This window comes from Numenius arquata, chromosome 8, assembly GCF_964106895.1.
Source record: "Numenius arquata chromosome 8, bNumArq3.hap1.1, whole genome shotgun sequence".
NCBI lineage: Eukaryota > Metazoa > Chordata > Aves > Charadriiformes > Scolopacidae > Numenius > Numenius arquata.
Genome location: NC_133583.1, coordinates 13,147,511 through 13,170,817, shown reverse-complemented (window position 1 = coordinate 13,170,817; position 23,307 = coordinate 13,147,511). Strand labels below are relative to the sequence as shown.

General features: G+C 39.8%; 1 protein-coding gene across 2 annotated transcripts in view; it reads right to left on the bottom strand.

Moving 5' to 3' along the window:
• Positions 1 to 463: 463 nt before the first annotated feature.
• EEFSEC (eukaryotic elongation factor, selenocysteine-tRNA specific) overlaps positions 464 to 23,307 on the bottom strand; it is a 126,962-nt gene continuing 104,118 nt past the window's right edge. Inside the window, exon 7 of one of the 2 annotated variants that reach the window (XM_074152014.1) lies at positions 464 to 1,452. In XM_074152014.1, coding sequence (XP_074008115.1) covers positions 1,268 to 1,452 — 185 coding nt within the window. In that variant the 3' untranslated portion in view covers positions 464 to 1,267. The remainder of the gene's footprint in view (positions 1,453 to 23,307) is intronic. The other variant, XM_074152015.1, reaches the window with a different exon arrangement.

Sequence of the window (23,307 nt, the reverse complement as noted above, 5' to 3'; positions counted from 1 at the left end):
ACACTTTGAGTGTTAGTAACAATATAATTATAATATGATTAATAAGAATGGGTGTAGAAATCTATTACAGTTATTTACTTCCATGTGCAACTACTGCACTTACATTATACACACAGTCATCTTCTATGGCTTCAGCAAATGGGTCACAGGCTGCTATTTAACATCAACAAGCAGAAGTATGCCTTTTGTTCAAAAGGTAGGAAATAATGTTTTCCACACTGCCAAGCCTGAGTCCAATTTCTGTTCCGGAATGCAGCTTTCGTACCTGTGGAATTATTATTAGTTTTCATATTAAGATGCCCTATGCTTTGTAAATAACAAAGAAGGGATTTTACCAGTGTTCTCCTTTTTGTGCCTAGGACATGAGACTGAGAGGAAGAACTAAAGCAGCCATGAAATCCCTATTAAACAACTAATGGTTTCTAAAGCATCTTGGAGATATTTATTTTACAAGGCTTATGCTGCAATCTTCTATCATTATTTTAATGAAATAAAGCCCTTGACTATTTCCAGAGGCAACTTTTTCTTTCACACACAAAAGACATTTTGGTTACAAAAAAAGAAAACAATTCTGGAGTAGGATTCACTGAACAGGCAGGAAATTCAGAAAAGCTATATAAAACGTCACCGAGGATAGGTTCTGAACCTTTGGAACAGCAAACAGAACAATTAAGACTCTCAGTTACACGCATCATTATGTTTAATATGAAAAACATTTCTAGATATAAATCTTATTTATAAAAAAGATCCATACCATCTCTCAGATAGCATCTTACATAGTTGCAGCTGAAGGAACGTGAAACATCCATTTTAGGTTTTACCTATTATATCATGTGCTTTTTGTCCCCCGCTTTGCTCGGGGAAGTAAACCCAGACTAATCAGCTTCACTTTGCGGGTCGCATGAAATTCACATCTTGACTAGATTTACATTAATATTGGTGGCAAACTTTTAAATCAAGAGGAACTTCAAAACAGTTATCCAGAAAAACACCACTATTAGAACACACTCCAAGTGCGCTCATCTGGCAGGTGACATTCTCTGAGAGGCTGTAAAGATTCACATTGCAAAGACAACAAAATAAGCAGATTCTAACAGAACAAAACCAGACTGTGGAGATTTTGGGAGGGAGCACATAGTCAGCAGGAGCTTCCAGGCTCTGTTTGTGAGGAAGGAACAGGTCTAATGTGTTCAGACAAGAAACACAGTCCACCTGAATTCATTTCAGTGTCTGGTCTCCCAGGTGCGACCAGAGACCTCTCGGTTTCTCAGGACTGAATCATTTTCTTCTGCGTGTCAAAGACGTATCTTTTAAAGAGAAGAGAGATGGTAACAGGTTGGGCTGAATCATTCTTGCTGCTTTCGTCCTCTTTGGTTGCATCCCCCTTCCCCGCCTTGGATTTCTTCTTGGAGGCAACAGTAAGAAGCATCTTGGTATCTGGCTTCAGCCCATCTGTAAAAAACAAGAACACACATGACAAAGGTGCTCAACGTCACATTTCAGTATAATTGGGAAAAAAATAGGCAGGCAAGTTTACTTCTGAAACCAACCAAAGAAACTAAAAAAGTCAGATGTATTAGGAAAGTCCCATTTCTGCCTTCAAACATAGTTCACAAAAGTGATGCCCCAAAGTCAGTGCAGCGTCCTGGCTGTATCCTTCTACAGCTTTTAAAGTACTAACTACAGACAAAAATTTAAACAAGCCAGACCAACTTGCCTGGTCTAAGCCCTTCACTCAGCAGACCTTTCCTATTATTTATACGCATCTCCCAAAGTTTCTTCTCATCACTAAGAATATTTATAAAAAAACAAGTCAAGAACGAAAAACAACAACTGGTAAAATACTAAAATTTAATATAGAGTGCTAAGAGGTAGAAGGTTCTTGAATGTCTTTAGCCTATTTCCCAGACCTCCCAGAACCACACTTAGGTTTTAACAAATTACAGTTTTGTGTGTGTTTGGGGTTTTTTGTTTGGTTGGGGTTTTTTGGCTAAAACACAGTATTTGTTAAGGATTTCAACTGTCACTTTTTAGGGGAATTAGAATTAACCTGTGTAGGATTCTGGGGATCTAATTTAAGTCTTTCTGCAGACACTTGTGCCAAACAAAAATATTTGTCCTTTTCTTCCTAAATGGCTGAGGTTTATTACACTTTTATATTTTCTTTTAACTTGACACATTGGTGACATTTTAGATAAGAAATGCAAGATACCAAAGACACACTGTAAAACAAGAGAGATGCAGCTCCTAAAAGACCACTCCCGAAGAATTGTTTTCTTAAAGCTGAAGACAGCAAACTCCTTGGAAGCTTATTCAGCGCCACCCGGACACGCTACAATGTGGTTCTCAGGCATTTGGCCAAATTCAGTTCAGGTATTTTTAACCTGTGGTGTCACATAACCTTATCTCAAACACTTAATCAGCTTCTCTCCCCCCATATTGAAATTCAGATGCGGATTCTTGTATCACAGCCTGACAAAAAGATTGAGATGCTTATGATTTGCTGGAGACAGGCGGTCTACAACCACAGGTGATTTGCTCCCGCGCAGACACATCTAGAGAGGACATGGCACCAGAGCCCACCGTCCCCTCTTGCCCTGTCAGGTAGCAAATTGTTCCAGGCGGCATCCCCACCGCAGGGCAATGGGAAGGGAAGGCGTGAGGAAATACTAAAGGAAAACCAGGAAACTACCCATTTGCCGTTTCCTAACCAGGGGGCATGAAACAGCCCAAACGCCCTGCAGCGCAGCCACAGGGAGGCTTTTGGAGATGGAGGGGTCCTGCTTCTTTGAAAAAAAAATAAAATAATAATGCAAGAACACAAAGGAAGAGAAAAGCAACGCATTTTGTATAGCACGAACTAAGTCACTATCTAGACTAAGGCTGCAGAAGGCCAGCATCAAGCAGAATCAACTTTGTGTACTTCTGCAAGATCTTGTACTTCACAGTCACAGCAGCAGCTGTTTTCTCTTTTCAGATGGCAGAATACAAAAAAACCCAATTATTATTTCATTGGGAGAATAATTGAGACTGTTTTTCCTTGACGGTTGAGAAGTCTAATAATGACTATCTTCGCACGTGTAAGGTTCAATTAATCTAACTAGATAATATGGTGTGGCCAGACCACATATTTATATGGTTTTATTACATTGTATAGTCATGTTTGATGCAGCTGTTTCAATTTTTTAATTGGATGCTTTCATATAAATCCTATTAATATCATTAGCTTTACAATCACTCCATCTTCATTATGAAAAATAATTTATCATTACATGGAAAGCAACTTATTTCCTATTTGGAAAGCTGCGAGAACATCTTGGATGCTGCTAGAAAAAAAAAAAAGCAACAGTCAAAAAAGGGAAAACAAAAACAGCAAGAAGAGTGATTTCATGCAGTCCCACTCTCTACCTTTGCAGAATTTATTTCATATTCTATTTTTTTTCTACCATTTTGACCAAACTAATTGTAAGTGTCCCTGAACAGGGTTGCCTCCACTTTCCTGGGAAGACCATTTATATTTTGGACAAAGAAACATTTCATTTTGCTTTCTAGTTCGTTTCCCTTTCTTGGTCTTATCACTATTACTAATGTTGCTGTTACTGGCACATTACTGTTTAAGAAAGATGTTTAACTAAATCCTCTCAGAAAGACACACTTTAAATTAATTAAAGCAAACAAATCCTAAAACGCTTCTATTTATGTTAGTAGACTGCGCGAGACTAATTTCCAAAAAAAATGCTAATTGGCGGAAAGGAGAGAGGAAGGGAGGAGATGTGGCATTAAAACTGTAGCTAAAATTTTTGCTTGTGGGTATGGGAAGCGAGGTGCCCCAGCCAGCCCCTGCCTGCAGGGGGTGATGCCCCCGGGCAGGGCAGCTGCTGCCCCCGGAGCAGCAACCGGAGAAACTCACGGCCACGGGGACGGAATAACCACTTTGGATAAACCGAGCTTCAAAACCTGCCAGAAATATCAGCGAGCACTCGGACTGTCCAGATGTACACATCTGAAACCTGGTACATCATCTTAAAGGTGTTTAAACAAAAAAAAAATCTCATGTTTGGAAATTTTCAAGAGAAAAGGATACACCGCACACGGAACTGCGCTCAGTTATAAATACGTTTTCCCCAGTAATCTCACCTCCTCCACCCTATCGCTAACTTCCACATAGGAAGGAGTAAAGATATACCTCACCTGCAGCCCTTAACACCTATCTAGATTCAAATACAGTATTACGGGTAAGAAGTTTACAGAAGAAATGGAAGAACGTGGTAGTTCCTACCAGTGAAAGGATGGGCTGACAGCCAAAGGCAGCTCAGGTATTATTAAATTCACGAGGTATCTAAATTACCTAATCAGATCCCACGGCCCTCATTCTGCAAACAGATTAGGTGGCTGGCATCGTACCCTAACAAATGGCATTTTCTGTTTTTCTGCACTGGTGCCAGGAGGTCTAAGGGCCGAAGAGGCTCCGTGATAGGGAGTAGCACAAAGGAGCAGGCAGGGAGAGACAGGCGGGGAGGCACAATCGGGGTTTCATCTACCTCCGCGGATTTCTCGCGTTACACACAATGCATACTTTACATTTTACAAAACCAAGGAAATGAAGGGAAATATATCTGTCACCGAAGAAGACATCAGACCTTTAATAGCTGAAATGACGGATATTTTTAGATGGAGGTCTAGTTTAACTTACTTACATTAAGGGTCTAATCTCTCCTGAACAATAGCCATGTTAGCTTGAATACATAGTGAGAAATCTGTTCCATTAATTAAGTGCTGCCTGTACTACTCGGATTTGTAGCAAATGTTAATAGATTTTTTTTTTTCTTCCTCTGTTGGACAATTACTTTATTTTGCCAAGTTGCTAATGGATTAAATTGAAAAGGTCCATGTGTTAAAAAAAGACTTTAGCTTCAAAGTTCTAAGAAATGCCTTGCATACAACAGTGGGAAATACCTATATATTAATATTATTAATGGGCAGTCCTCAGAGGAACATAAGATATCTGAAAGCTTAGCAAATTCATTCTCACCCATCATAACCGTAAAAAGAAGTGCCCAGACACGTCTTATGTAAAATGTACTCATAGCATCAACTAACCCAGGTTAGGTATGAAAATCTAGTTGTAAAATAGTTTAATCCACTTAATTCTTTTTGTCTACTGTTAATTATTAACAAATAAGAATATGGATTGTTAACAGAATATCCTTTGTCTCAGTATAGTCTCTGATTTAATACAAACTGAGTCATTTATAAATGCAAAAAAAAACAAATGTGAATTTTCAAATTCAAATGAAAAGCGATATCTCATCAGGAAAAGTATTTTCCAAGTCTGAGAACAGTTTCACATGCACAAAATAAAGGATAATTTTTCACAAATAAAAACTAGCTTCTTGGTGATCTGCAGTATCTTATGTAGTAAAATGCATTGCAGCCTGGAGTTTTACAATTACTCATGCAAGAAATTTGCATAGAAACATGCAAAACTTCATATGGAAATTTCACACTGTAGCACACCGGACCACTTCCTATGTATAATATAAAAATAATAAAAATATAGGAAATAAGTTTTGTCGTTGCCCCTCTCCCCCTCCCCCAGTGAAGACACTCATATCTAGACAAATTTTAAGGCTTCATTTTCTCCCTATGGTCACCAGGGCTCCCTGTAACAGGGACTGAACAAAGCCTCCTGACAAACACCCGCCGCTGACCCAGGCCCGGGGACAGTCTCGGTACCCGGCCGCTGGAGAGTGCCGCCAGCAGAGAAATCACAACAAACACAAGGCATAGAAATGCCCATAACCAGCATAGTTTACTTGTGCCTTGTTTCTACTAATACTTCAGCTGGAAGGAGGATGAAACTGATACAGTATCGGCTCTTCTAATTCCTTTTGCTATTCCAACAGCAGGATGAAGGAGCACCGCTGTGCTTTTTCCCCCGTAAACATTTTTATTTCAACTGTTGCCTGTACGCTTGGATCCTACCTTACCTTTTACATAACTTCCTCACTTCACATCCTCCTTCACTTAATATTGTCATTCCTTATCAGCATCCTGTTATCATTGTTGTTTCTTTTTTTTTTTTTTTTTTCCATTACTTATTAGTCTTCTGCTCCCTGAAAAGGTCTCCGAGGACAGTCTCTGCTCTTTCTCCTAAAGTCCAGCTCCTTCCTCAACTCCCAATTCCACTTGCTATTCTGCTCTTCAGGAGTTTTATACCTCTTTTTCCTTTTTCAACTTTATTTTTCAAATTTCCCACCTCCATATTTCTATTTCCACAGATCTCTTCAATATTTAGGAATGGTCCTGCCTCCTTCAAAGCTAATGAAACATTGTGCTTGAATGGAAGATTTTAAAGACTGAATGCCAGACACATTGTAGATGAGAAGCAAGATAACGCAGTATCTCCTTGTAGCCCAGCCAGAGACGGGAGTAATTTTTTAAGCAACTGATAAACACATCATTGAAAACAGGTGTAATAATATAGGTGCAGGGCATGCTCCCCAGCACAGCCAAGGAGAATAATTTATTTTGCTGAACTTCAACAACTCCCTTCTTGTAGGCACACTTGCAAAAAAAAAAAAAAATTAAAAAAAAAATGAAAATTCTACTGCTAACTATCCCAGCTAGCATCGATGAACATGAAGGCGTTTGCATGGATGATTACGCAGTTTTCTTACAGCATTAAAAATTGTAACAGGGGAAAAAAAAATCATGTCAAAAAATTTCAAGTCTCCCGATTCACGACAACTTTGCTTTCAGGTCAAAATTAAACATACAATAGAAAAATCAGCAAACGTAATACATGAGCTACCTTCAATGGTACTTGCCATAGTTTACTGGGAAAGCACTGGCCCTGGGTTCTTACTATCGCGTTTGGAGAAAACACACTGAGGCTACACCAGTAGCTCTCACTAGAATAGAAAACATTCCTTTCTGCACTCAATATTAAGAAATTTCTAGACTATTCTTGACCTGCTGATACTATCTCCAAACCTCCCATTCCATTCCGGAGTTTGTGAGCAGAGATTCAGTGGGAAACTGAACTTTGTTTTTCCCTTCTGTAAACAAAATATCCTATTTGCTTCCTTTGAACGCTGCAGGTAGAAGACTCAACTACCTGCAATTTTTTGCTTCCTGTCAACATTCAAATGTTAAAAATTGACTGAACATCAGAGACCATGTTAACATAGCGTATTTGATGTTGGAAATAATTTTTGAGGCAAACATAACCTTTTAATATGACAGGCAGACATTTTTCTTTTTTCCTGAGCGAAGGAAAGAAAAGAGCAAAAAACTTGAAAGAGGCAAGGGGTTGGGGATAATCCTCACTCACAATGGATTATTCGTAACAGCTGTTTTTCACAATTTCAGGATTTCCTTAAATTGAACCCTCAGAGCCTGAACCCTCATTACACAGTTAAGGAGTGTGTGCCTGCATCAAGCCCCCTACTAACAGAGAGTACAAAAGCCGGTTGACCTGAAAATCAGGAATAATTGGAGCCCTGGATGGAGACATCCACGCCACAGCCCGGTGCAGAGGGGCTGTGCTTAGGAGTGGACAAAGACCATTCTCTCCCTCTGCTTACTGCAATGATGGACCATTGCAAGGAAAGAAAAACTTTTCACCAGTACTGCAGAACTCTACAATTCAGTACTTTAATAAAATTATAAAACTAATTAGATTTTTTTCTTGCAACAGCTATGTATATTCATCCAAGATGTAAAATAAATTAACTTATGACTTAGACTTAAAAAAACATATTTACCTATGTTCAAAGAGGGGTACAAAGTTCAAATACAGCACTCTTAACTGTTTCAGGTTCTGATCAATTTTAAACCAAGAACAATTAATTTATCATTGGTTTCCAGCAAAATTAAGAGAAATGTCAGTGTCAGCTCTCAGAGCCCCACAATGCACCAGCAAGCGCACATTTGGTCTCCAACTTGTCCCAAAACACATCAGCAGTTCTTTACAAAAAAAGTTATCATTAATCTGTGCCCTAAAAACATGAAAAGCTCACGCGATTATCCCTAAAGTAACATTCTAGGGTTTTGATTTAAACAAAGCGCAGAAGCATCCCAAAATGAGAGGATGAGTTTGCCCAGTCCCACCTGTTACAGTCATTTCTACAGTCAGAAAGGACAAGAATAACAGAAAATGTAACATCCTGTTGCTCAAACTCTTTACATTAAGCTACTAGGTAGCAATCCTGCTGCTCTTCTCCTCTGCTAAAGATATCCAAAATCCTACCTTTTGATTTTATTCAAGCAAAGGCGGTCATTTTTCTCCTTCAATATCCCAGCAAAAACACCCTGAGCTGATCAGGAAAAAACATTGTAAGCCTCCTGAGAACAAAAGTACTATGTTACTCTGCCCATAAATGCTGTAACAGGAACGCCAGATTTGCCACACCACAAGTAGTAGACCAGATGACTGGCCATCAGGAGACTGCTGGTCTATCTAACTTGGCATCCCATCTACCTGTCACTAACATATGGTGCTTCAGAAAGAGCAGGGATGAAGACTGTGTCCTGAGCTAACTAGAGCCTGGGATCGGGTAGGAATTCTCTACCTGACATCAGGGTCAAGGTGTCAACACCTACCAACCTTTCCAGCCGAAAGATTTAAAGCACAGTGCTCCTATGGGAGCCAATCTACGCTGCTCCTAGGTGTTCATCACCATGATAACAAGCATAATATGATTACCCAGACAATTCCGATGTAATAGTTGACCAGAGATTCACTCAAGAAACAAGGGATACTCCTTTCCTTGCTACCCTCAGGAGCTCAGGATTTGAGCTTCAATTACTTTCACAGATCAGGCAATGAATTTTACTTATGTAAATCCCTTCAACAATTCTCCGGTAATTCTATTTTGAATTCACACCACCTTTTTCCCACATCCCTTGTCAGCCCTCTCAAATATTCTGCTGGAGTTTCAAACTCTAGAGTAGATTCATTTTTCTCTTCTGACTGGTACAAGATCTGCTATTATCACTTTGGCCGGCTCTTGACTATTAGTAGGACTACAGCATGAAGTTGGCCAGGGAGAGCAATCAACCACCAAGGAGACCACGAAGTAGACTCCTTCCTTCCAAATGAGAATTACACTACTGCCTTAGCGTGGCACTTGTGATCTATGCAAAATCTCCACAACTCATTGCTTGATGACAGAGACCAGAAAAAAATGTCTTACAGCCACTTTGAGCAGAAGTGGACTGCCCCATGTCCTGACCAAATGCTGTGACAGCCAGCCTCCATCAGCAGAGTAATTCCCGCTGTCTCGGCTTGGTAGACTCTGTTTGGAAATCCGTAACTACTAAAACATTTTCCCATAAATTGAGGAACAGCTGCCCCGTACCACATCAGAGAAGGCTGCAGTTCAGTGGTGAACTGAATTGAGTCTTGTGTGTCAATTTGTTAAGTTTATACAAGCTTTTGGACTGAAAGACATTATTATAGGAGGTAGTACTACTGGAAATAACATGGATTTCATTATGGGCTCCTGCTTAGCGGGGAAAGAGCTAATCTTCCTTGATGAAGAAGACAGAAGCTGTTTTAATTCAAGAGGCTGACCTAGGTGAAGTTCAGGCCGAAGCTGTATTTGGAACTCTCGCATCAAGCCGGACACAACCCTTTCAAGCTCGGTGCCAATTCTACACAATGGCTTGAGCTGCACTCTCCGGCAGTCCTTAAAGGCACATTTTGTATCTTGGCTTTTGCTGCAAGCAATCAAGAAAGAATGCAAGAAAACAAAACTGTTTCCCAAGCACTGTTTGCTGGTGCCATAATTAATATAATCAAACAATTCCACAAATTGCTTCCAATTGCTGGCGTCACTTTCATGTGCAGAGCCAGACTTTCAAAGAAGGGCCCTTCTTGTCCCACATCCTTACACTGGTAACCCTCGCTTCACACAATAGTAAACAAGACCTCGCTAAATAGTATAGGGTAATTTGTACTGTAATAGGTCCCCAAGGCACCATGGACACAATTTGAAATGCCATCTAATTTTTCTTTTTAATTAAAAAAGCAGTTACTATATTTAAACAACAACACAAAAAAGTTCAGAGGGGACAGATTGGAGTTTCCCACAGCTCTCCGGGAGCTTTCTCAAGGTCAGGAAGAGTTTTATAGGCTCAATTGGTACACATTTTTTTCTTTAATTAGTCTGCCATACCCTGCGCATGAAGTCAGCGTCTTGATTTTTCAGTCTGATATTTTTCGTATTGCTAAATGGAGCACAGGCTCCAGGACCGCATCAAATCTACCGGCTGCTGAATGGGTATCGATGCCATACTTCCCAATACATGCCTTGCCTACCCCTTCTGCTCCTCTCAGTCCTACACTTGTCATCTACACTGAGGACACCCAGCATACCACACGGCATTGAGAGTGTGCCACTCAGTTTTATACTTCTCAATTTCCAGCAACATGATCAGAATATATTATCCAAATTTACACAGCATAACCACATTTTAACCCTTTTTTGGCAAAAAAAAAAAAATACTACTAATTGAACACCAGATACAAATGGATACAATGGACAAATGTCATCTGAAGCCATGCAGCAGGACAGCCATCTGCACTTCACAAATCCCTACTGCGTATCGTACCATTGCTCTGCAACCATCTCTTTAAGTGGTCTACACAAACCTACACACACTTTAGAAGGGCATTTGCAGTTCGCACAGCGGGTTTTCCAAAATGCACCCAAACCCAACATACCCTTAAGCCCCTAATAACAGCTCTGAAATGAAGTGACATGCTTGAGATCTTCATTTCTTGGCTAGTTGGCCGTACTGCAGTATAAAATAGATTGAAAGCACCAAACTTGACCTTGTGTTAAGGCCAACTTATGTTTCAGCTGCCGTTATGTTTGTGCCACAAGCATTTGTTGGCTAAGCCCTCTCGGGCAACTCTCCTAAAGAAGGCAACTTTATACTTTGCACTCCTGGAAGACAACTGTGACTTGTATGCTCTACACAACTTTTTGTTTCCGTATGCCAGAGATGAGCTTTAAGGTCAAGGCTACATAAATTAAATGTACCCACAATACAATGGATCAACTTGCAGAGGTACAAGACAACCACTATGGTAATCTTTTTGCCTTCAAATCCAACATTGTCCCGTTAGCCTAAAGGAAAGGATCTTCAAATTAATTTCTGCGTGAGCTCTATATGTGCCTTCAGTACATTAGCCAGGCTGCAGTTATGCCAGCTGATGTATCATACCAGCAATTATTCATAAACTCTGTTTTCACTTGATGGCCACTCAAGGTCCATGCGGTCATTGAGTTCGTGCCCGAGCGCTATACTCATTCTCCCAGCACAGCGGCGGGGAGAAGCAACTCTCCTGGGAAGAAGGAATGCAAAGATAGAGCTGGTTATGCTTAACCTATTGCTGCTGTGCTTTTGACCTGCATGTGCTTCAAGCTCCCTGAAGCAAAAACTGAGCCCATGGAAAACGCCCAGCACACCACAGGAGCAACTGTGAAAAAAACAATGGAACTAATAAGGACATCAAATTATTAATACAAATATATGCAATGCAGTTGGAAGCCTGGGAACATGGACAGGCTCTCGTTACAATTCAACAATAGAAAAACTACAGGCAGGTCAGCGTGAAACATCCAAGACCATTCAAAACAGTCAAAGACAGAATAGTGACTTAAAATCACAATTATTTTCACTGGACCTCTAAGAAGTACTCTCCCAGGAAGGGAGAGAAGGAAACATGCAGACATCAATGCGATGAGCAAGATTTGGGAGAGACTATGACGACTGCTGTACAGGACAGACTTTTACATATTTTACTGCAGTGGTGGTCCTTGCTGATTAAATCCTCAAATCATGAGGGACAGAAGTTCATAAAAATGTCCCAAAGTGGACAGCTAGACATGAAGAAACAGATCAAGGAACCACTAAGCATAGGATCTTTCATAATTTTAGAACCTGTAGAATATCCCATTGGGACTAAATTTATATCCAGCAAGGGAGTTCTCAGGCCACAGCCACTCAGCAACGGGCCAGAAGATACTTTTGATTGAGTTTTTGTCAGTATCCCAGTACCTACAAAATGGTAAATAAACAAAACAAACAATGCTCATGCTCTGTGCACTAAGGTGAGCAGAAACAACTGAAAACATGTTTTGAATTCAGCACAAGGGACTAAAATTTCCATCAGCCCAGTGAAAAGACAACAACAAAACCAGTACCAATGCGCAATCTCCCCCACAGCAGCCTTTCAGAAATGCGTACAATGCGGGAAAGTTCAGGTTAGCAGATCTGACACACAATCAAAGGCAACTCATTACAAAGCCGCTTCAAATCAAAGTGCTAGATCCCCAGGCCTGTCTGTAATCCTCCCATCTCGCCTCCAACTCTTGATGTGGAGTAGGCACCACAGAAGCCAGTTAAGCTGGACCAACTCCGCTGACGTATCCCAGGCATCTGCTGCTCAGCGCTGGTCCAGAGTTTAAGTTTGGCGATATTCATCTTCCCCTGGGCTGCCTTTATAAAGCAATCCTGAACAATGGGACTTCAGCATAAAGAATAAAACATTTAATTTAAAAAAAAAAAAAACTTCTAGGCAAGGGCCTTTAATGCGATTAGAAGGGGGAGGGGGATTGGATAGCAGCTTTTTCTTTTTTATGTTATGTATATTGTGTGTAAACAAATATGCAATTTGCTTTAAAAAGATAAGGTGATTAAATTTTTATCGGGCTTGTACTCTGTTGTCACCACAACAAAGAGAATTAGGAGGAGGAAAGAAAGGCCTTTTTATTTGAATTATGCTCTTACCAGAGGTTCTCTACAGCACAGCTGTAAAGCCACTCAATGTTCTCCAAACAGGCCCTTTGATTGCATTTTATTCAACTTGTTTGCATTTGGAGCAATCGAAAGGAAAAGAACGCTCCACATTTTGATGTCTTAATGTTCCTTAATACCTTCTTTAATTTATATTAAGCTTCTTAACTAGGGTGATGAATTCTTCAAAAACAATAAAGACCTAGTGCAGAAATCTTTCACACACCATGAAAATTGAAATTATAATGTATTCATGGCTTTTTTTGTTATAAAAAAACATTATTTAGAAGAAAGATTTAAAGCATATAAAAAAATCCTGAAGTTGTATGAAAATTACTTGATCCACAGAAACAGAGGAAAGTTCAAACTAATTATTACAAGGGAAATAAAATGTTGTGGGAGGTGGAAGAAAAGACATAGTATGAGGATGCTGGGGCTACTATGAAGTTTTTAGTCTTTTAATAACCTTATAAATTCCTTCTCTATGTTTTTTTACAAAAAAAAAAAAATGCTGGAAATTTGTATAATTTTGTTTTACCAAGACAAATTCAAATGTTTGCCAGTTCTTTGTCCATTATTATTCATATACTTCTTCCCTAAAATGGCTCTTCAGGTTCACGGTTCCAAAGCGTGTTTCCCTCCCAATGTATTTCACAGGCTGCCAAGACCAACAGCACACACTGAAATCGGTGAAGATTGCAATGGAGCACACAAACACCCACAGATGCAGCAGCTTCATGGGGTATGCGCTCCTGGGTGAGGTTCCCAGACTGAAATGTCATTCATAGGTGGATCTCAGTCAAATGGGAGGCAGGCTGCAGGAGAAAAGCGAGGGTCATGCAGTAAAAAGTACAGAAGAGGCCACCCAAGGGACAAGACTGGTTTGGTTTTGCAGGCACTGTTTTTTCCAGTTATAGTTACAGGATGCTCAGTCTGGTTAAGCATCAAACATTAATTATCTGGCCCATGGAACAAAACTCACCCTCCACAATTCCAGTGTTCTTAAAAAATGCCATCTGCAAAAAATGAACACAACTTTCACTGAAAGTCCATTATGGTACCAATCAGCCTTAGCAAGGAATATCCAAAAGAGCATATTCTTGCTTTGCTAGACAAGTTGGGAAGCACTTTACTTTTTTTCAACTGAACAATTTTATGTTCCAATGCAACTTCTTTAGTTCTCAGCAATACACATGCACGCATATAGCAACAAACCCCTCACCTTGCTCCCCGTTTTTCTCTGCAAAGAAAGCCAGAGAAGAAACAAGGAAGCCACAGCTGGCACTGCTGTGGACGCCACCGCAGTGCCCAGAGCTGTGCTGCAGTCACTGGGTGCGTGGGTACTACAGCAGTGGAGAAACGAGCTTCCTAAATGAATCCTGAACTGCATCAAACAATTTGGAACATCCATGAAATCATGTATTTGAAAAAGAACATACGTTTTCATCTGAAATGATTTTCTGTCGACATCCTCTGACTGCTCACCTACCTTCCCTGAGTCACATTTTTAAGCAAATTTCAGGAAAGCTCATATTAAAACCTCACGATAAAGCCTGCCGCATTTACAAAATGCTTGTGAAAAAGCTCGCTTAGCTGTACCAGCAATCGACTGGCTACAATAATTAGCACAATTTAAAAAAATTCACATGCTGCATTTACCATAGAGTAAAACAATGCTGATCTTAATCTGTGCACCCTGGGTGAAACGACGCCTCCCCCTCCTGAACAGGCTCACACCGCAGAAGCGCCAAAACCTGAGAGTTTAAGAACGCACATGGATCACTACAGTAAAACTGAAAAACCTCTCTCAACAAGTACCAAGAAATCGCAGACTGTGTCAAAGGCGGCACAAAACAGCTTTACAAACCATGTCGTCGCCCTCTGCAAGAGCATCGTGTTTTCTTCACATCTGTCCTGCAAACTAATCGCTCCTTTTGCAGGAAACAGTAGAGAGAGACAAAGCAGTGCTAAAACAGGCAGCTATTCAAACATAATAATTATCTTATAACAGGTAACGCCTACTGTATCCCACCTATTAAAACTTTTATCTGCATTTTTTTAAGGGAGCAAGTACAAAATTTACGTATCCAAAACAGTGTTTATGTATGTAACCAGTTAGAAGTCTTAACTGCTCTATCTATGAAAGCTTGTGCCTTTAAGCACAAATGATTCATGAATTTTAATTTGTTTTAAATGTTGAAAAATTCCATCCAAGTAAATCGAGTCAACAAGCCAGCAATAGATGAAGACATGTATCTGTTTTTTATTTAAAAAATAAAAAACTCAAGTCTATACATTTCTTAGTCACCCACAAATCCTCTAGCAGTGAAAAAAATACTTTGCAATAATTAAGTTCCCTGCATTTCTTTTAATTAAGACACTATGCTTTTCCCCATTCGGCACATGCTCGTTGAGCACCACTGAGCCTTAACTGATTCTTTATATTATTTAACTACTGCTATTTTAAAACATTCTTGTAGAAGTGAATTAACCACTGACTTTGGACATTGGGAAAGGGAGGAAAGATTTGCAGAATGGAAACTCTTCCTGTAAACTGCTTCAATACCATTAATCTCAAAAAATACAAAAAGTCGTCAGCCCACCCTCCAAATAAAGACATTTCAAATAAACATCAGCATTATTTTTAAAGGCATGACTTATGTTCCCCCTTTCAATACTAAGACTTTCAGTTCAACTTCTTCATGCTTTTTTTCAGTAATCACAAAGACCAGAAATAAACCTTTGAATACAAAGCTAATATTTTCTAATAATTGTTTTACAGTACTCAGGCTCCAAATAAACAGCAACACTGACAGAGCTGAACACAGTCAAACCTTCGTATGTTTACAGAAAGGGGCAGACATACTAAGTCAGACTTTAACCGAGATAGCACAAGTTGCAGAGATACAGTGACACAGACCTCGCACAGATTAAGAACTTAATACCTCTATCCATGCCACAGCGATACTTCCATTTTTCTAGGCAAGCACCCAAGGGCTGGGTTTCCTTCCTCATTACACTCTTCCTGGGGCACAGACTGTTCTAAAACCTACTGAAATAAAGTATTGGAAAATGCAGGTACAGCCTCTGTCCAAGTCCATGGAAAGCAGATCATATTTAAGGCTGAAGGAGATTAGCTTTCCTGAGCCATCCCCAAAAAAGACTCTCTTCATCTTTCTGAAATTTCCAGGTGCTGATATTGTTTAGGAATAAGATGTAGGCGATTCGCAAGGCTCAGATGCGGAAATTAATACCAAGTGTCCTGATGCCAGGTGGCTGGAAGAAAACTCATTACAGCGACCTGACGTACACAATTCCCACTACCAATGCCAATCTGTCCGAGTGTCTGGGTCCGAATCCAGTGGTGGGAGGGAAAAGGTTCACAGCAGTATTTCGGGGCGTCAGGCAGTCAACCCAGCTCTGCGGGCCAATGACCTGCATTGAAGAGCTACCGCACATTTCCGACTCACTTTGACTTGGATTGTAAAAAAATCCAACCCCCACAAATAAATTTGGTGTTTCCAGGGAGTGCAGCAAAAGGCAGCACTGAAGGAGGGGAAAATTAGATTACAGAAAACGTAACATGACCAGCCAAAACACACAAACAAATTAAAAATAAATTAGCCCCTCTACTGAAACCACAAAGGCAGCATCTTGTGTGATGACTGTTGATTTCATTGAGTTTCGGTTCTAGTACAGTCCATTTCAGAAGCAGTTCTCACATCTCAAGATTTGTTTTTTCTTGACAAATAATTGTTAAACATTTGCTTTGTACTAACATATCAATGTTTATGATATCGTAGCTGACTCAAAGACAACACAGAAACATAGCTCAGCCTATCAACCTAAATGGCTTGTGAGTGACCCTACCCAAAGCATGGCCGGGTTTTGCTGGAATACTGGATTTTTGAAGATGAGGGAATTAAAGATAAAACAAATTCACACACAAATCATGTTTCCCCTGAAACCTCTTCTGCATCTTCTTCCCAGCTCCCATCACTCGCATTATGATACTGCTCCACTCAGCTTTGCACTTCACAGCACCTAAAAAGGCAACCAATAAAAGGAAACAAAATGTCCCTTCCAATACCCATCTGTGCCTGTGTTCTCTGTTTAGACCCCTGCCTCAGGGTTTTCATTCCCTCCACCCTTACTCTCTAGTTAGTCTCAGTGGTCCCCATGTCTCCACTTATTGCTCAGGGCAGAGCTGATCAACTGCAGGTTCTGCGGCTGCAACCAAGAAGCCATTTACAATTCCAACAGCTGTTACTGATTTTGCAGTAAAATCATGGCAAATCTGTGGTTCAAACCCTCCCTCCTTACACAGAGGGAGAAAACAGCAAGAACAATCAAAAAAAAATCCCAAGAAAAGGGAAGGAAGGACTGGGAAAGCGTCACGGATAAAGGCACAGCCCAAGCCGATAACCATTTTGCCTGCGCAAAGCTAGTGACATAGAGACTATTACACCACCTTCAGTGAAGCCTGAGGTCCTATCTTATCCAGGTTCCTTCCTTGCCAGCAGACACGGAGGAGGAGGAAGTCTGCAGCGTGCTGTAACATTAAGTCACATTCTCCTTTCAAAGGCTGAAGTAGGTGCCCGGCAGCGCGACACAGAGCCCTTGGGTACCACAGGAGGAAGCACCTCTCAGTGCAGGTTAATGTGCCAACCCCATCACCCTGCTTCGTTAAGCCATGTCAGCCTTCACAGATAAAAACGGAAGCAGCAGCATTCCCTCATCCCACATGTTGCAATCCTGCAATCCCTGACTATTAGGGAACTCTAATGATTAGGGATAAAAGCGTGTGTTTTACAAGCAGTTCATCAAGGCTTCGGATCTACAGTAAGTTTACAGCAATACTTAGGCTGCTGAAATTCAAACTCCTGTAAGAACTCTGAGGAGAAAGAAAAATCAGTGTCTTCACAAAATCTACCAGATGCACTCCCTTCCAAATAGGTTTAAATAATAAGCCTTAACAAGATTTTCCTCAGGACAGCTGTTCTTTTATCATTTGGAAGAAATACGGAATACTATGGAGAAGATAAGAGCCTAACTCTTTGGAAAGAAACCAGGTAGTTTGCCCAAGAGACACGCGGGTGGTTAGAATGAAGCAGCATCTTCAACTCCCTCTCAAACAAACAAACAAATCAGCCTCCACGTCTTAAAACGCACACACTTCAGACCACCTGTGTGGTACCCGAGCCCTGCTCCAGGAGCAAGAATAACGACCGGTTTGCAGAGAGGAACGAACCAGCCCCGGCTCCTGTGCTGGGCAAAAAGATAGTCAGCAAGGAGCACACCGAGATCATTTCTGCAGTAAGTCAGAAGCGGGAAACATATAGCAATTAGTTTTAGGATTTTGTTTCATATTTACATGCATTGTGTCTTCCACCTAACAGTATTTTATTAAAAAAAGACAGCAAAAATAAAACAAGCACCCAGATGAGACCTGCTCGACTTGCAGCTCAACTGCAAAGTGTACTTTTACTGAATTTCACTGGAACAAAAAAAAAAAAAAGCCTTAACATTAGAAGAACCTCTGGGTCGACTCTGCTGACTTTAATGAAGGTTAGTTTGTGCTCTGCAATCTAACATTATAATGGACAGGCCACTCTATTCCCACCTTTTATTCAGTCCTATTTTACTACTCCAAATATATACTACCTAAATTTGTATACTCTTTAACAGTAGTTAATCTTCAATTAAAATACCTAGAGCAGAAACTAAGATAACTGGTTTTAAAGGTAAAAGCTTATTGACAAAAACGTATTCTTCATATTGCCTTTTTTTTAATTCTGCATATTAAAAATGTCATTTTTATGACTTGAAAAAAAATCTTCAGGAATAATGAAGGCTAACAAAAGACTGAAGAGCAGTAATTTAAAAAGCTCCATATGTAGCATCCTGATTACTGTATCAGTCCCATTTCCATAACGAAGGGAGAAGTCACCAAACTGCTGCCTGTCCTTTCTGGTGACAAAGAAAGGGCAAAGAGGACAGTGTGTTTTCAAGGCATCATCCTTCAGGCTCTAAGGGAAGAACAAGAAGTCTCCCGCAGTACAATATGTGGGTGTCAGTGTCCGGCACTCTTCTGGAATACGGTAACCCCAGCTCTGGTGGTCCCTGCACATGTACTTAATTTGGAAGCAGCTGGGTTCAAAAGTTTATCCTCACTTTTTGACCTGCAAAGGTTTAGTGTGTGGGCGTGCACATGAGTGTGTACATCATACCACACAAGCTGAAGATGTGCAGCCACAATATACACAGTGTGCGAGTGTTTACGTGTATGGTTTTGCAAGCAGAACATATTGCATATTTTTAAATACCAAAACATTATCCAGAATACATCAGTGATGTACACTGCATCAGCGTTCAGCCTTCCCAAGCCAAACATGGCCAGTCTGCACTTCAAAATTCAGTCAGTTTCTGGATTTTTTTTTTGGCATAATCTCAAAGCACACATTAATGAGATCATTTCTTAATTGCAATACTACCTATTTAGATAGAATAGGTTCAAAATGCTTCATAGGAAGTGCAACAACCAAACTGCAAGTTTGACCAGATTAATGTCACTAACACGCCTACCACAGGTACACCTGAGTAATGGGTACAAGGGCCAGAGAATTATCTTCACATTCATAGTGTTTTTCATCACAGACGCAGTGAACTGAAAACGTAAGTGAAATAGGGGTGAAGTGAGAGAGGCAGGAAAACCGGAAAGCACGAGGAGCCTGGGAACATCTGAGCACGCAGTAAGTTTATGAGTACCAGTGACAAAAGCATAGTCACAGACTGGTGGAACAGTCAGAGCTCAGAAGACTTAATGTAGTCTCCAGCTGACATCTGAATACTTTCCTGAATTGCTCTAAAGCACTCTACAATTGCAGGCAGAAATCCCTGATCTTGGCACAAAGGATATATTTTTCAACCATTTGTCATTTTACAGCTCAGATACAGAAGCAAGTTAGTGCCTATCAGCTGAGCTTCGGTAACCGCAAATATACTCCTCAGCACATCATATGCACGACAGAACATCTTCACTGGGATTTGAAGAGAGATGTAAGGTTATGAATTTATAGCACATTTGTGATGAGGTTTGAGCATTCAGACAGTCGCTATCACTGAGATAACAAACAGCAACTCATTAATCCACAGAAATGTGACAGTATAGTTGACTGCAATAGTTTTCTCAGCACTTGTATTATTTTGAAATCTTGAATCAATTGTTTACAGAAGCTCTTCAGTTGTGTTCACAGCAGTAAGTGCTCCACATACCAGTGAATCTTTAATAATTCCTAATGTGCAGCATGTATGAAAAAGTGGTTTGTTTTATTTAAACGATAAAACCCAGCACACATAACGGATAAATAGTTCGTGATGAGTAGAAAACACAAATTTTCAAACAGAACAAGCACTTTGTGTTTGTTGATAAAGTTGGAACTTTCAGTCAGGATTACACAGCAGTAACTCCATTACAAACCAGTTCCAAACACAACAGGGGGAAAGCACTTTGAATGCAATACAAATCAAGTGAAGTATGTAGGCATAATGGCATAAAAAACAAAAATTATTTAACAGAAGAGCCCATACATCAGCAACTGAAACTGTGAATTAAAACATAAGATGGTGCCCCAGGGAAAACACTTAGCACAAAGACACTACAGACGGCAAGTTCTATGAAGACCAGACTACTTGACCAATGCCAAAAATGCAAGTCTCTCTTCAAAAGTTCCAGGGACATTAAGTGAAATGTTAATGTTCAGAGCCATTGTTCATTTCAAACTTTCTTGTGACCTAAAAACCTACCCAGCTTTCTAGAGAAATTTCTAGTTTTCAACAGAAATGTTTCATACGTCGCATTAGCATCAGATCTCATCCCCTAAAAGGTGAAAAATAAGGGTAAAAGCCCTCGAAGAGAACAAAAATTGTATTTTCATTGTTATACAGCAATTGTAACATCTAGTGCAACAGTCAAAGAAAATGCTTCCTATTTTGGTTTCAGCACAGTAATACCCAACTGCTTTAAAAAAAAACAACACCAAAGTAATAAATAATAGTTCCAATGTATTACTGAAGCAGACAAATCAAACAAAACTCACTGAGCAATAAAAGAGAGAGGAACAGACTCCCCGATACCACGCAAGCCCCCAGTCTGACAGCTCTGTGTGCACGGGATACCAGCGCTTGCTGCGTGTAGCAGGGACAGCACATTTATTCTCCCACAAGTAAACTGGATTCTACCTGCTTTGTAAGAATAAATTGGGTGTAATTCTAGACATTCAATGGTTGAAACGAGAATACAATTGAACCAATAACTGTTGCTCATAGCAGGGAAAACAGAGGAACAAGTACTGCCCCAAAACTGTAATACCACTTGTTCTCAAGTTATTATAGCACTAATGGATGGACATTTGCATTGGAAATCAAAACTCAAACCTACGAGTTTTGCTTGTTTGGCTTCTTTCAGTTCATGGTATTATTTCATCTCTGTCTCAGCTTCCCCACTTAAAAATGGGGCTATAATTCTTTATACAATACCTTGAAATACACAGCCCTTTTTTAATCTGAAAAAATAATACGTAGCTTTTCTTCAGTTTACAAAGTGTCCTTGTTGATGGAACAGTCTGTTCCTTTTAACTTCATCTTTAAACAACTGCACTGAGGTTTGAAGATCTTGATTTATTTCTGATTTTACAAATTTAAAAAAAAGGCTTTTCGTGGAAATGTAATTCAGGAGTTTAACATTCCATCAAATATGCTTTTGTTAAGTGCTGTTGAGCGGGCACATTACTCAAGGTCATAAACTTTAAGTCAAATCACAGGCAACTGAGCAGCTCCTGCCCTTTTTCTGTGGTCTCCATGCCTACCACAGAAGGCTAATTATTTTACAACAAAACTTGAGGAGTGTATTTTTCCCCCTAAAGCCGTATTTGTTAATTGTTTCACTATTTCTGCTTCCAGAGCATGAACTCATGTCTGCAGTTCATATTTTCCCATCAGAACCACAGTGCTTGATCCATCCCTATACCAGCGAGAAGCACCATGTTGAAGGTAAATTACATCCTTAAGAAGCATTAAACTTTTGATCAATGCAAAATTTAAACCACAACAAAGGAAAACATAGACACAGAGTTGAAAGTCAAATAAGAGAGAGAAGTATCTCTCAACTTTTCTAGGCTGTGGGTCTTCCAAGGTTGCTGGTAAAAAAACCCAAAACAAACAACTCTCTAAGTTCTTTATATTTTTTTTAGAAAATTAAGAATGATGTCTACTACCAATTTACCTGCACATCATTATAGCTATTTTTTGGCCTACAGTATATTGAGAAAGTCATTAATAGCTAACTGCATCCATTTCTTTGACAATGTAGATTGAGAGAGAAATTTTCTACCTTTCGTCTGCTATTTTGGGAAAGAGTCTGTAAGAATCTCTGGTACAGGTACATTCACTATTCCAATATTTTTCTCCAAAATTGTTCACAAGATGGATAAAATCCTGCCACTAGCTTTTCTTTTCTTTAAAAATTAACTGAAAAAAGGTTTAATACAAAATGGGACATGACAGGCCAACAGCTGCTACTACCATTGCATTACAAGCCAGAAAGAAAGGACAGAGTCAACAGAACATCTTCCTTAGCACAGTTCTATAAGGTGGTACCCTCACTTTATACAGCCAGAGATCAAGTGTCACCAAGGACAACGAAGAACGGCTGGTGTAACTTTGCCAGTTACATTATCTTGCTGTGGCGGGAACACTGATGTGTATCAAGTGCTTTGAGATGGGAAAAGTCCTGTCACAACATGATCAGAAGCCACCAGAAAGAGTGAGAACACTTATAAGATGTATTTGCTAAAAACTTGATCTTTTTATGTCCTTACAACTATAAGATACTAGAAATTAATGAGAATTATTAGATCATCCAGGGAACATTTTTATCTAATATGGGCTATTTCCTGAAAGTACATTTTTAGTTACCTTACCAGACTGTTTTACAACTATTATGAATTAGGTAACCACTAGTTTTCTTCTGAAAATTAATCCCCAACCTAGAATGGATCAAAACACATCACTATGACAAGAAATTTAACAAAAAAAAGAAAAATTAAAAAAAAAAAATCAACAGTCAATGACACCAGGCTGTCAGCTGACGTGATAACTAACCTAAAAGTCAAACGTGCTGCAAAAGCTCCAGGAGATGGCCTTATACCAGCGATGACAAAAACTCCAGAGACCTCTTCACCGCACTGCCATACACCTGCTGGCAACTTAATCTCTCTAGATCTCTGCTCCATGTCTTTGGAACACAGGTAATACCTTCCTTCACTGGGGAAAAAGAATAAACTCCATCTACTTCCAGGCACTAGCAGCAGGATTACGACTACAAAATGTCAGGGGAAAGGACTTGAGACAGTTACTATCCATTATACTCATACTTACATAATGAATATAGCAATAAAAATCACATATCAATGTACAAAACTTCAAACTATCCAG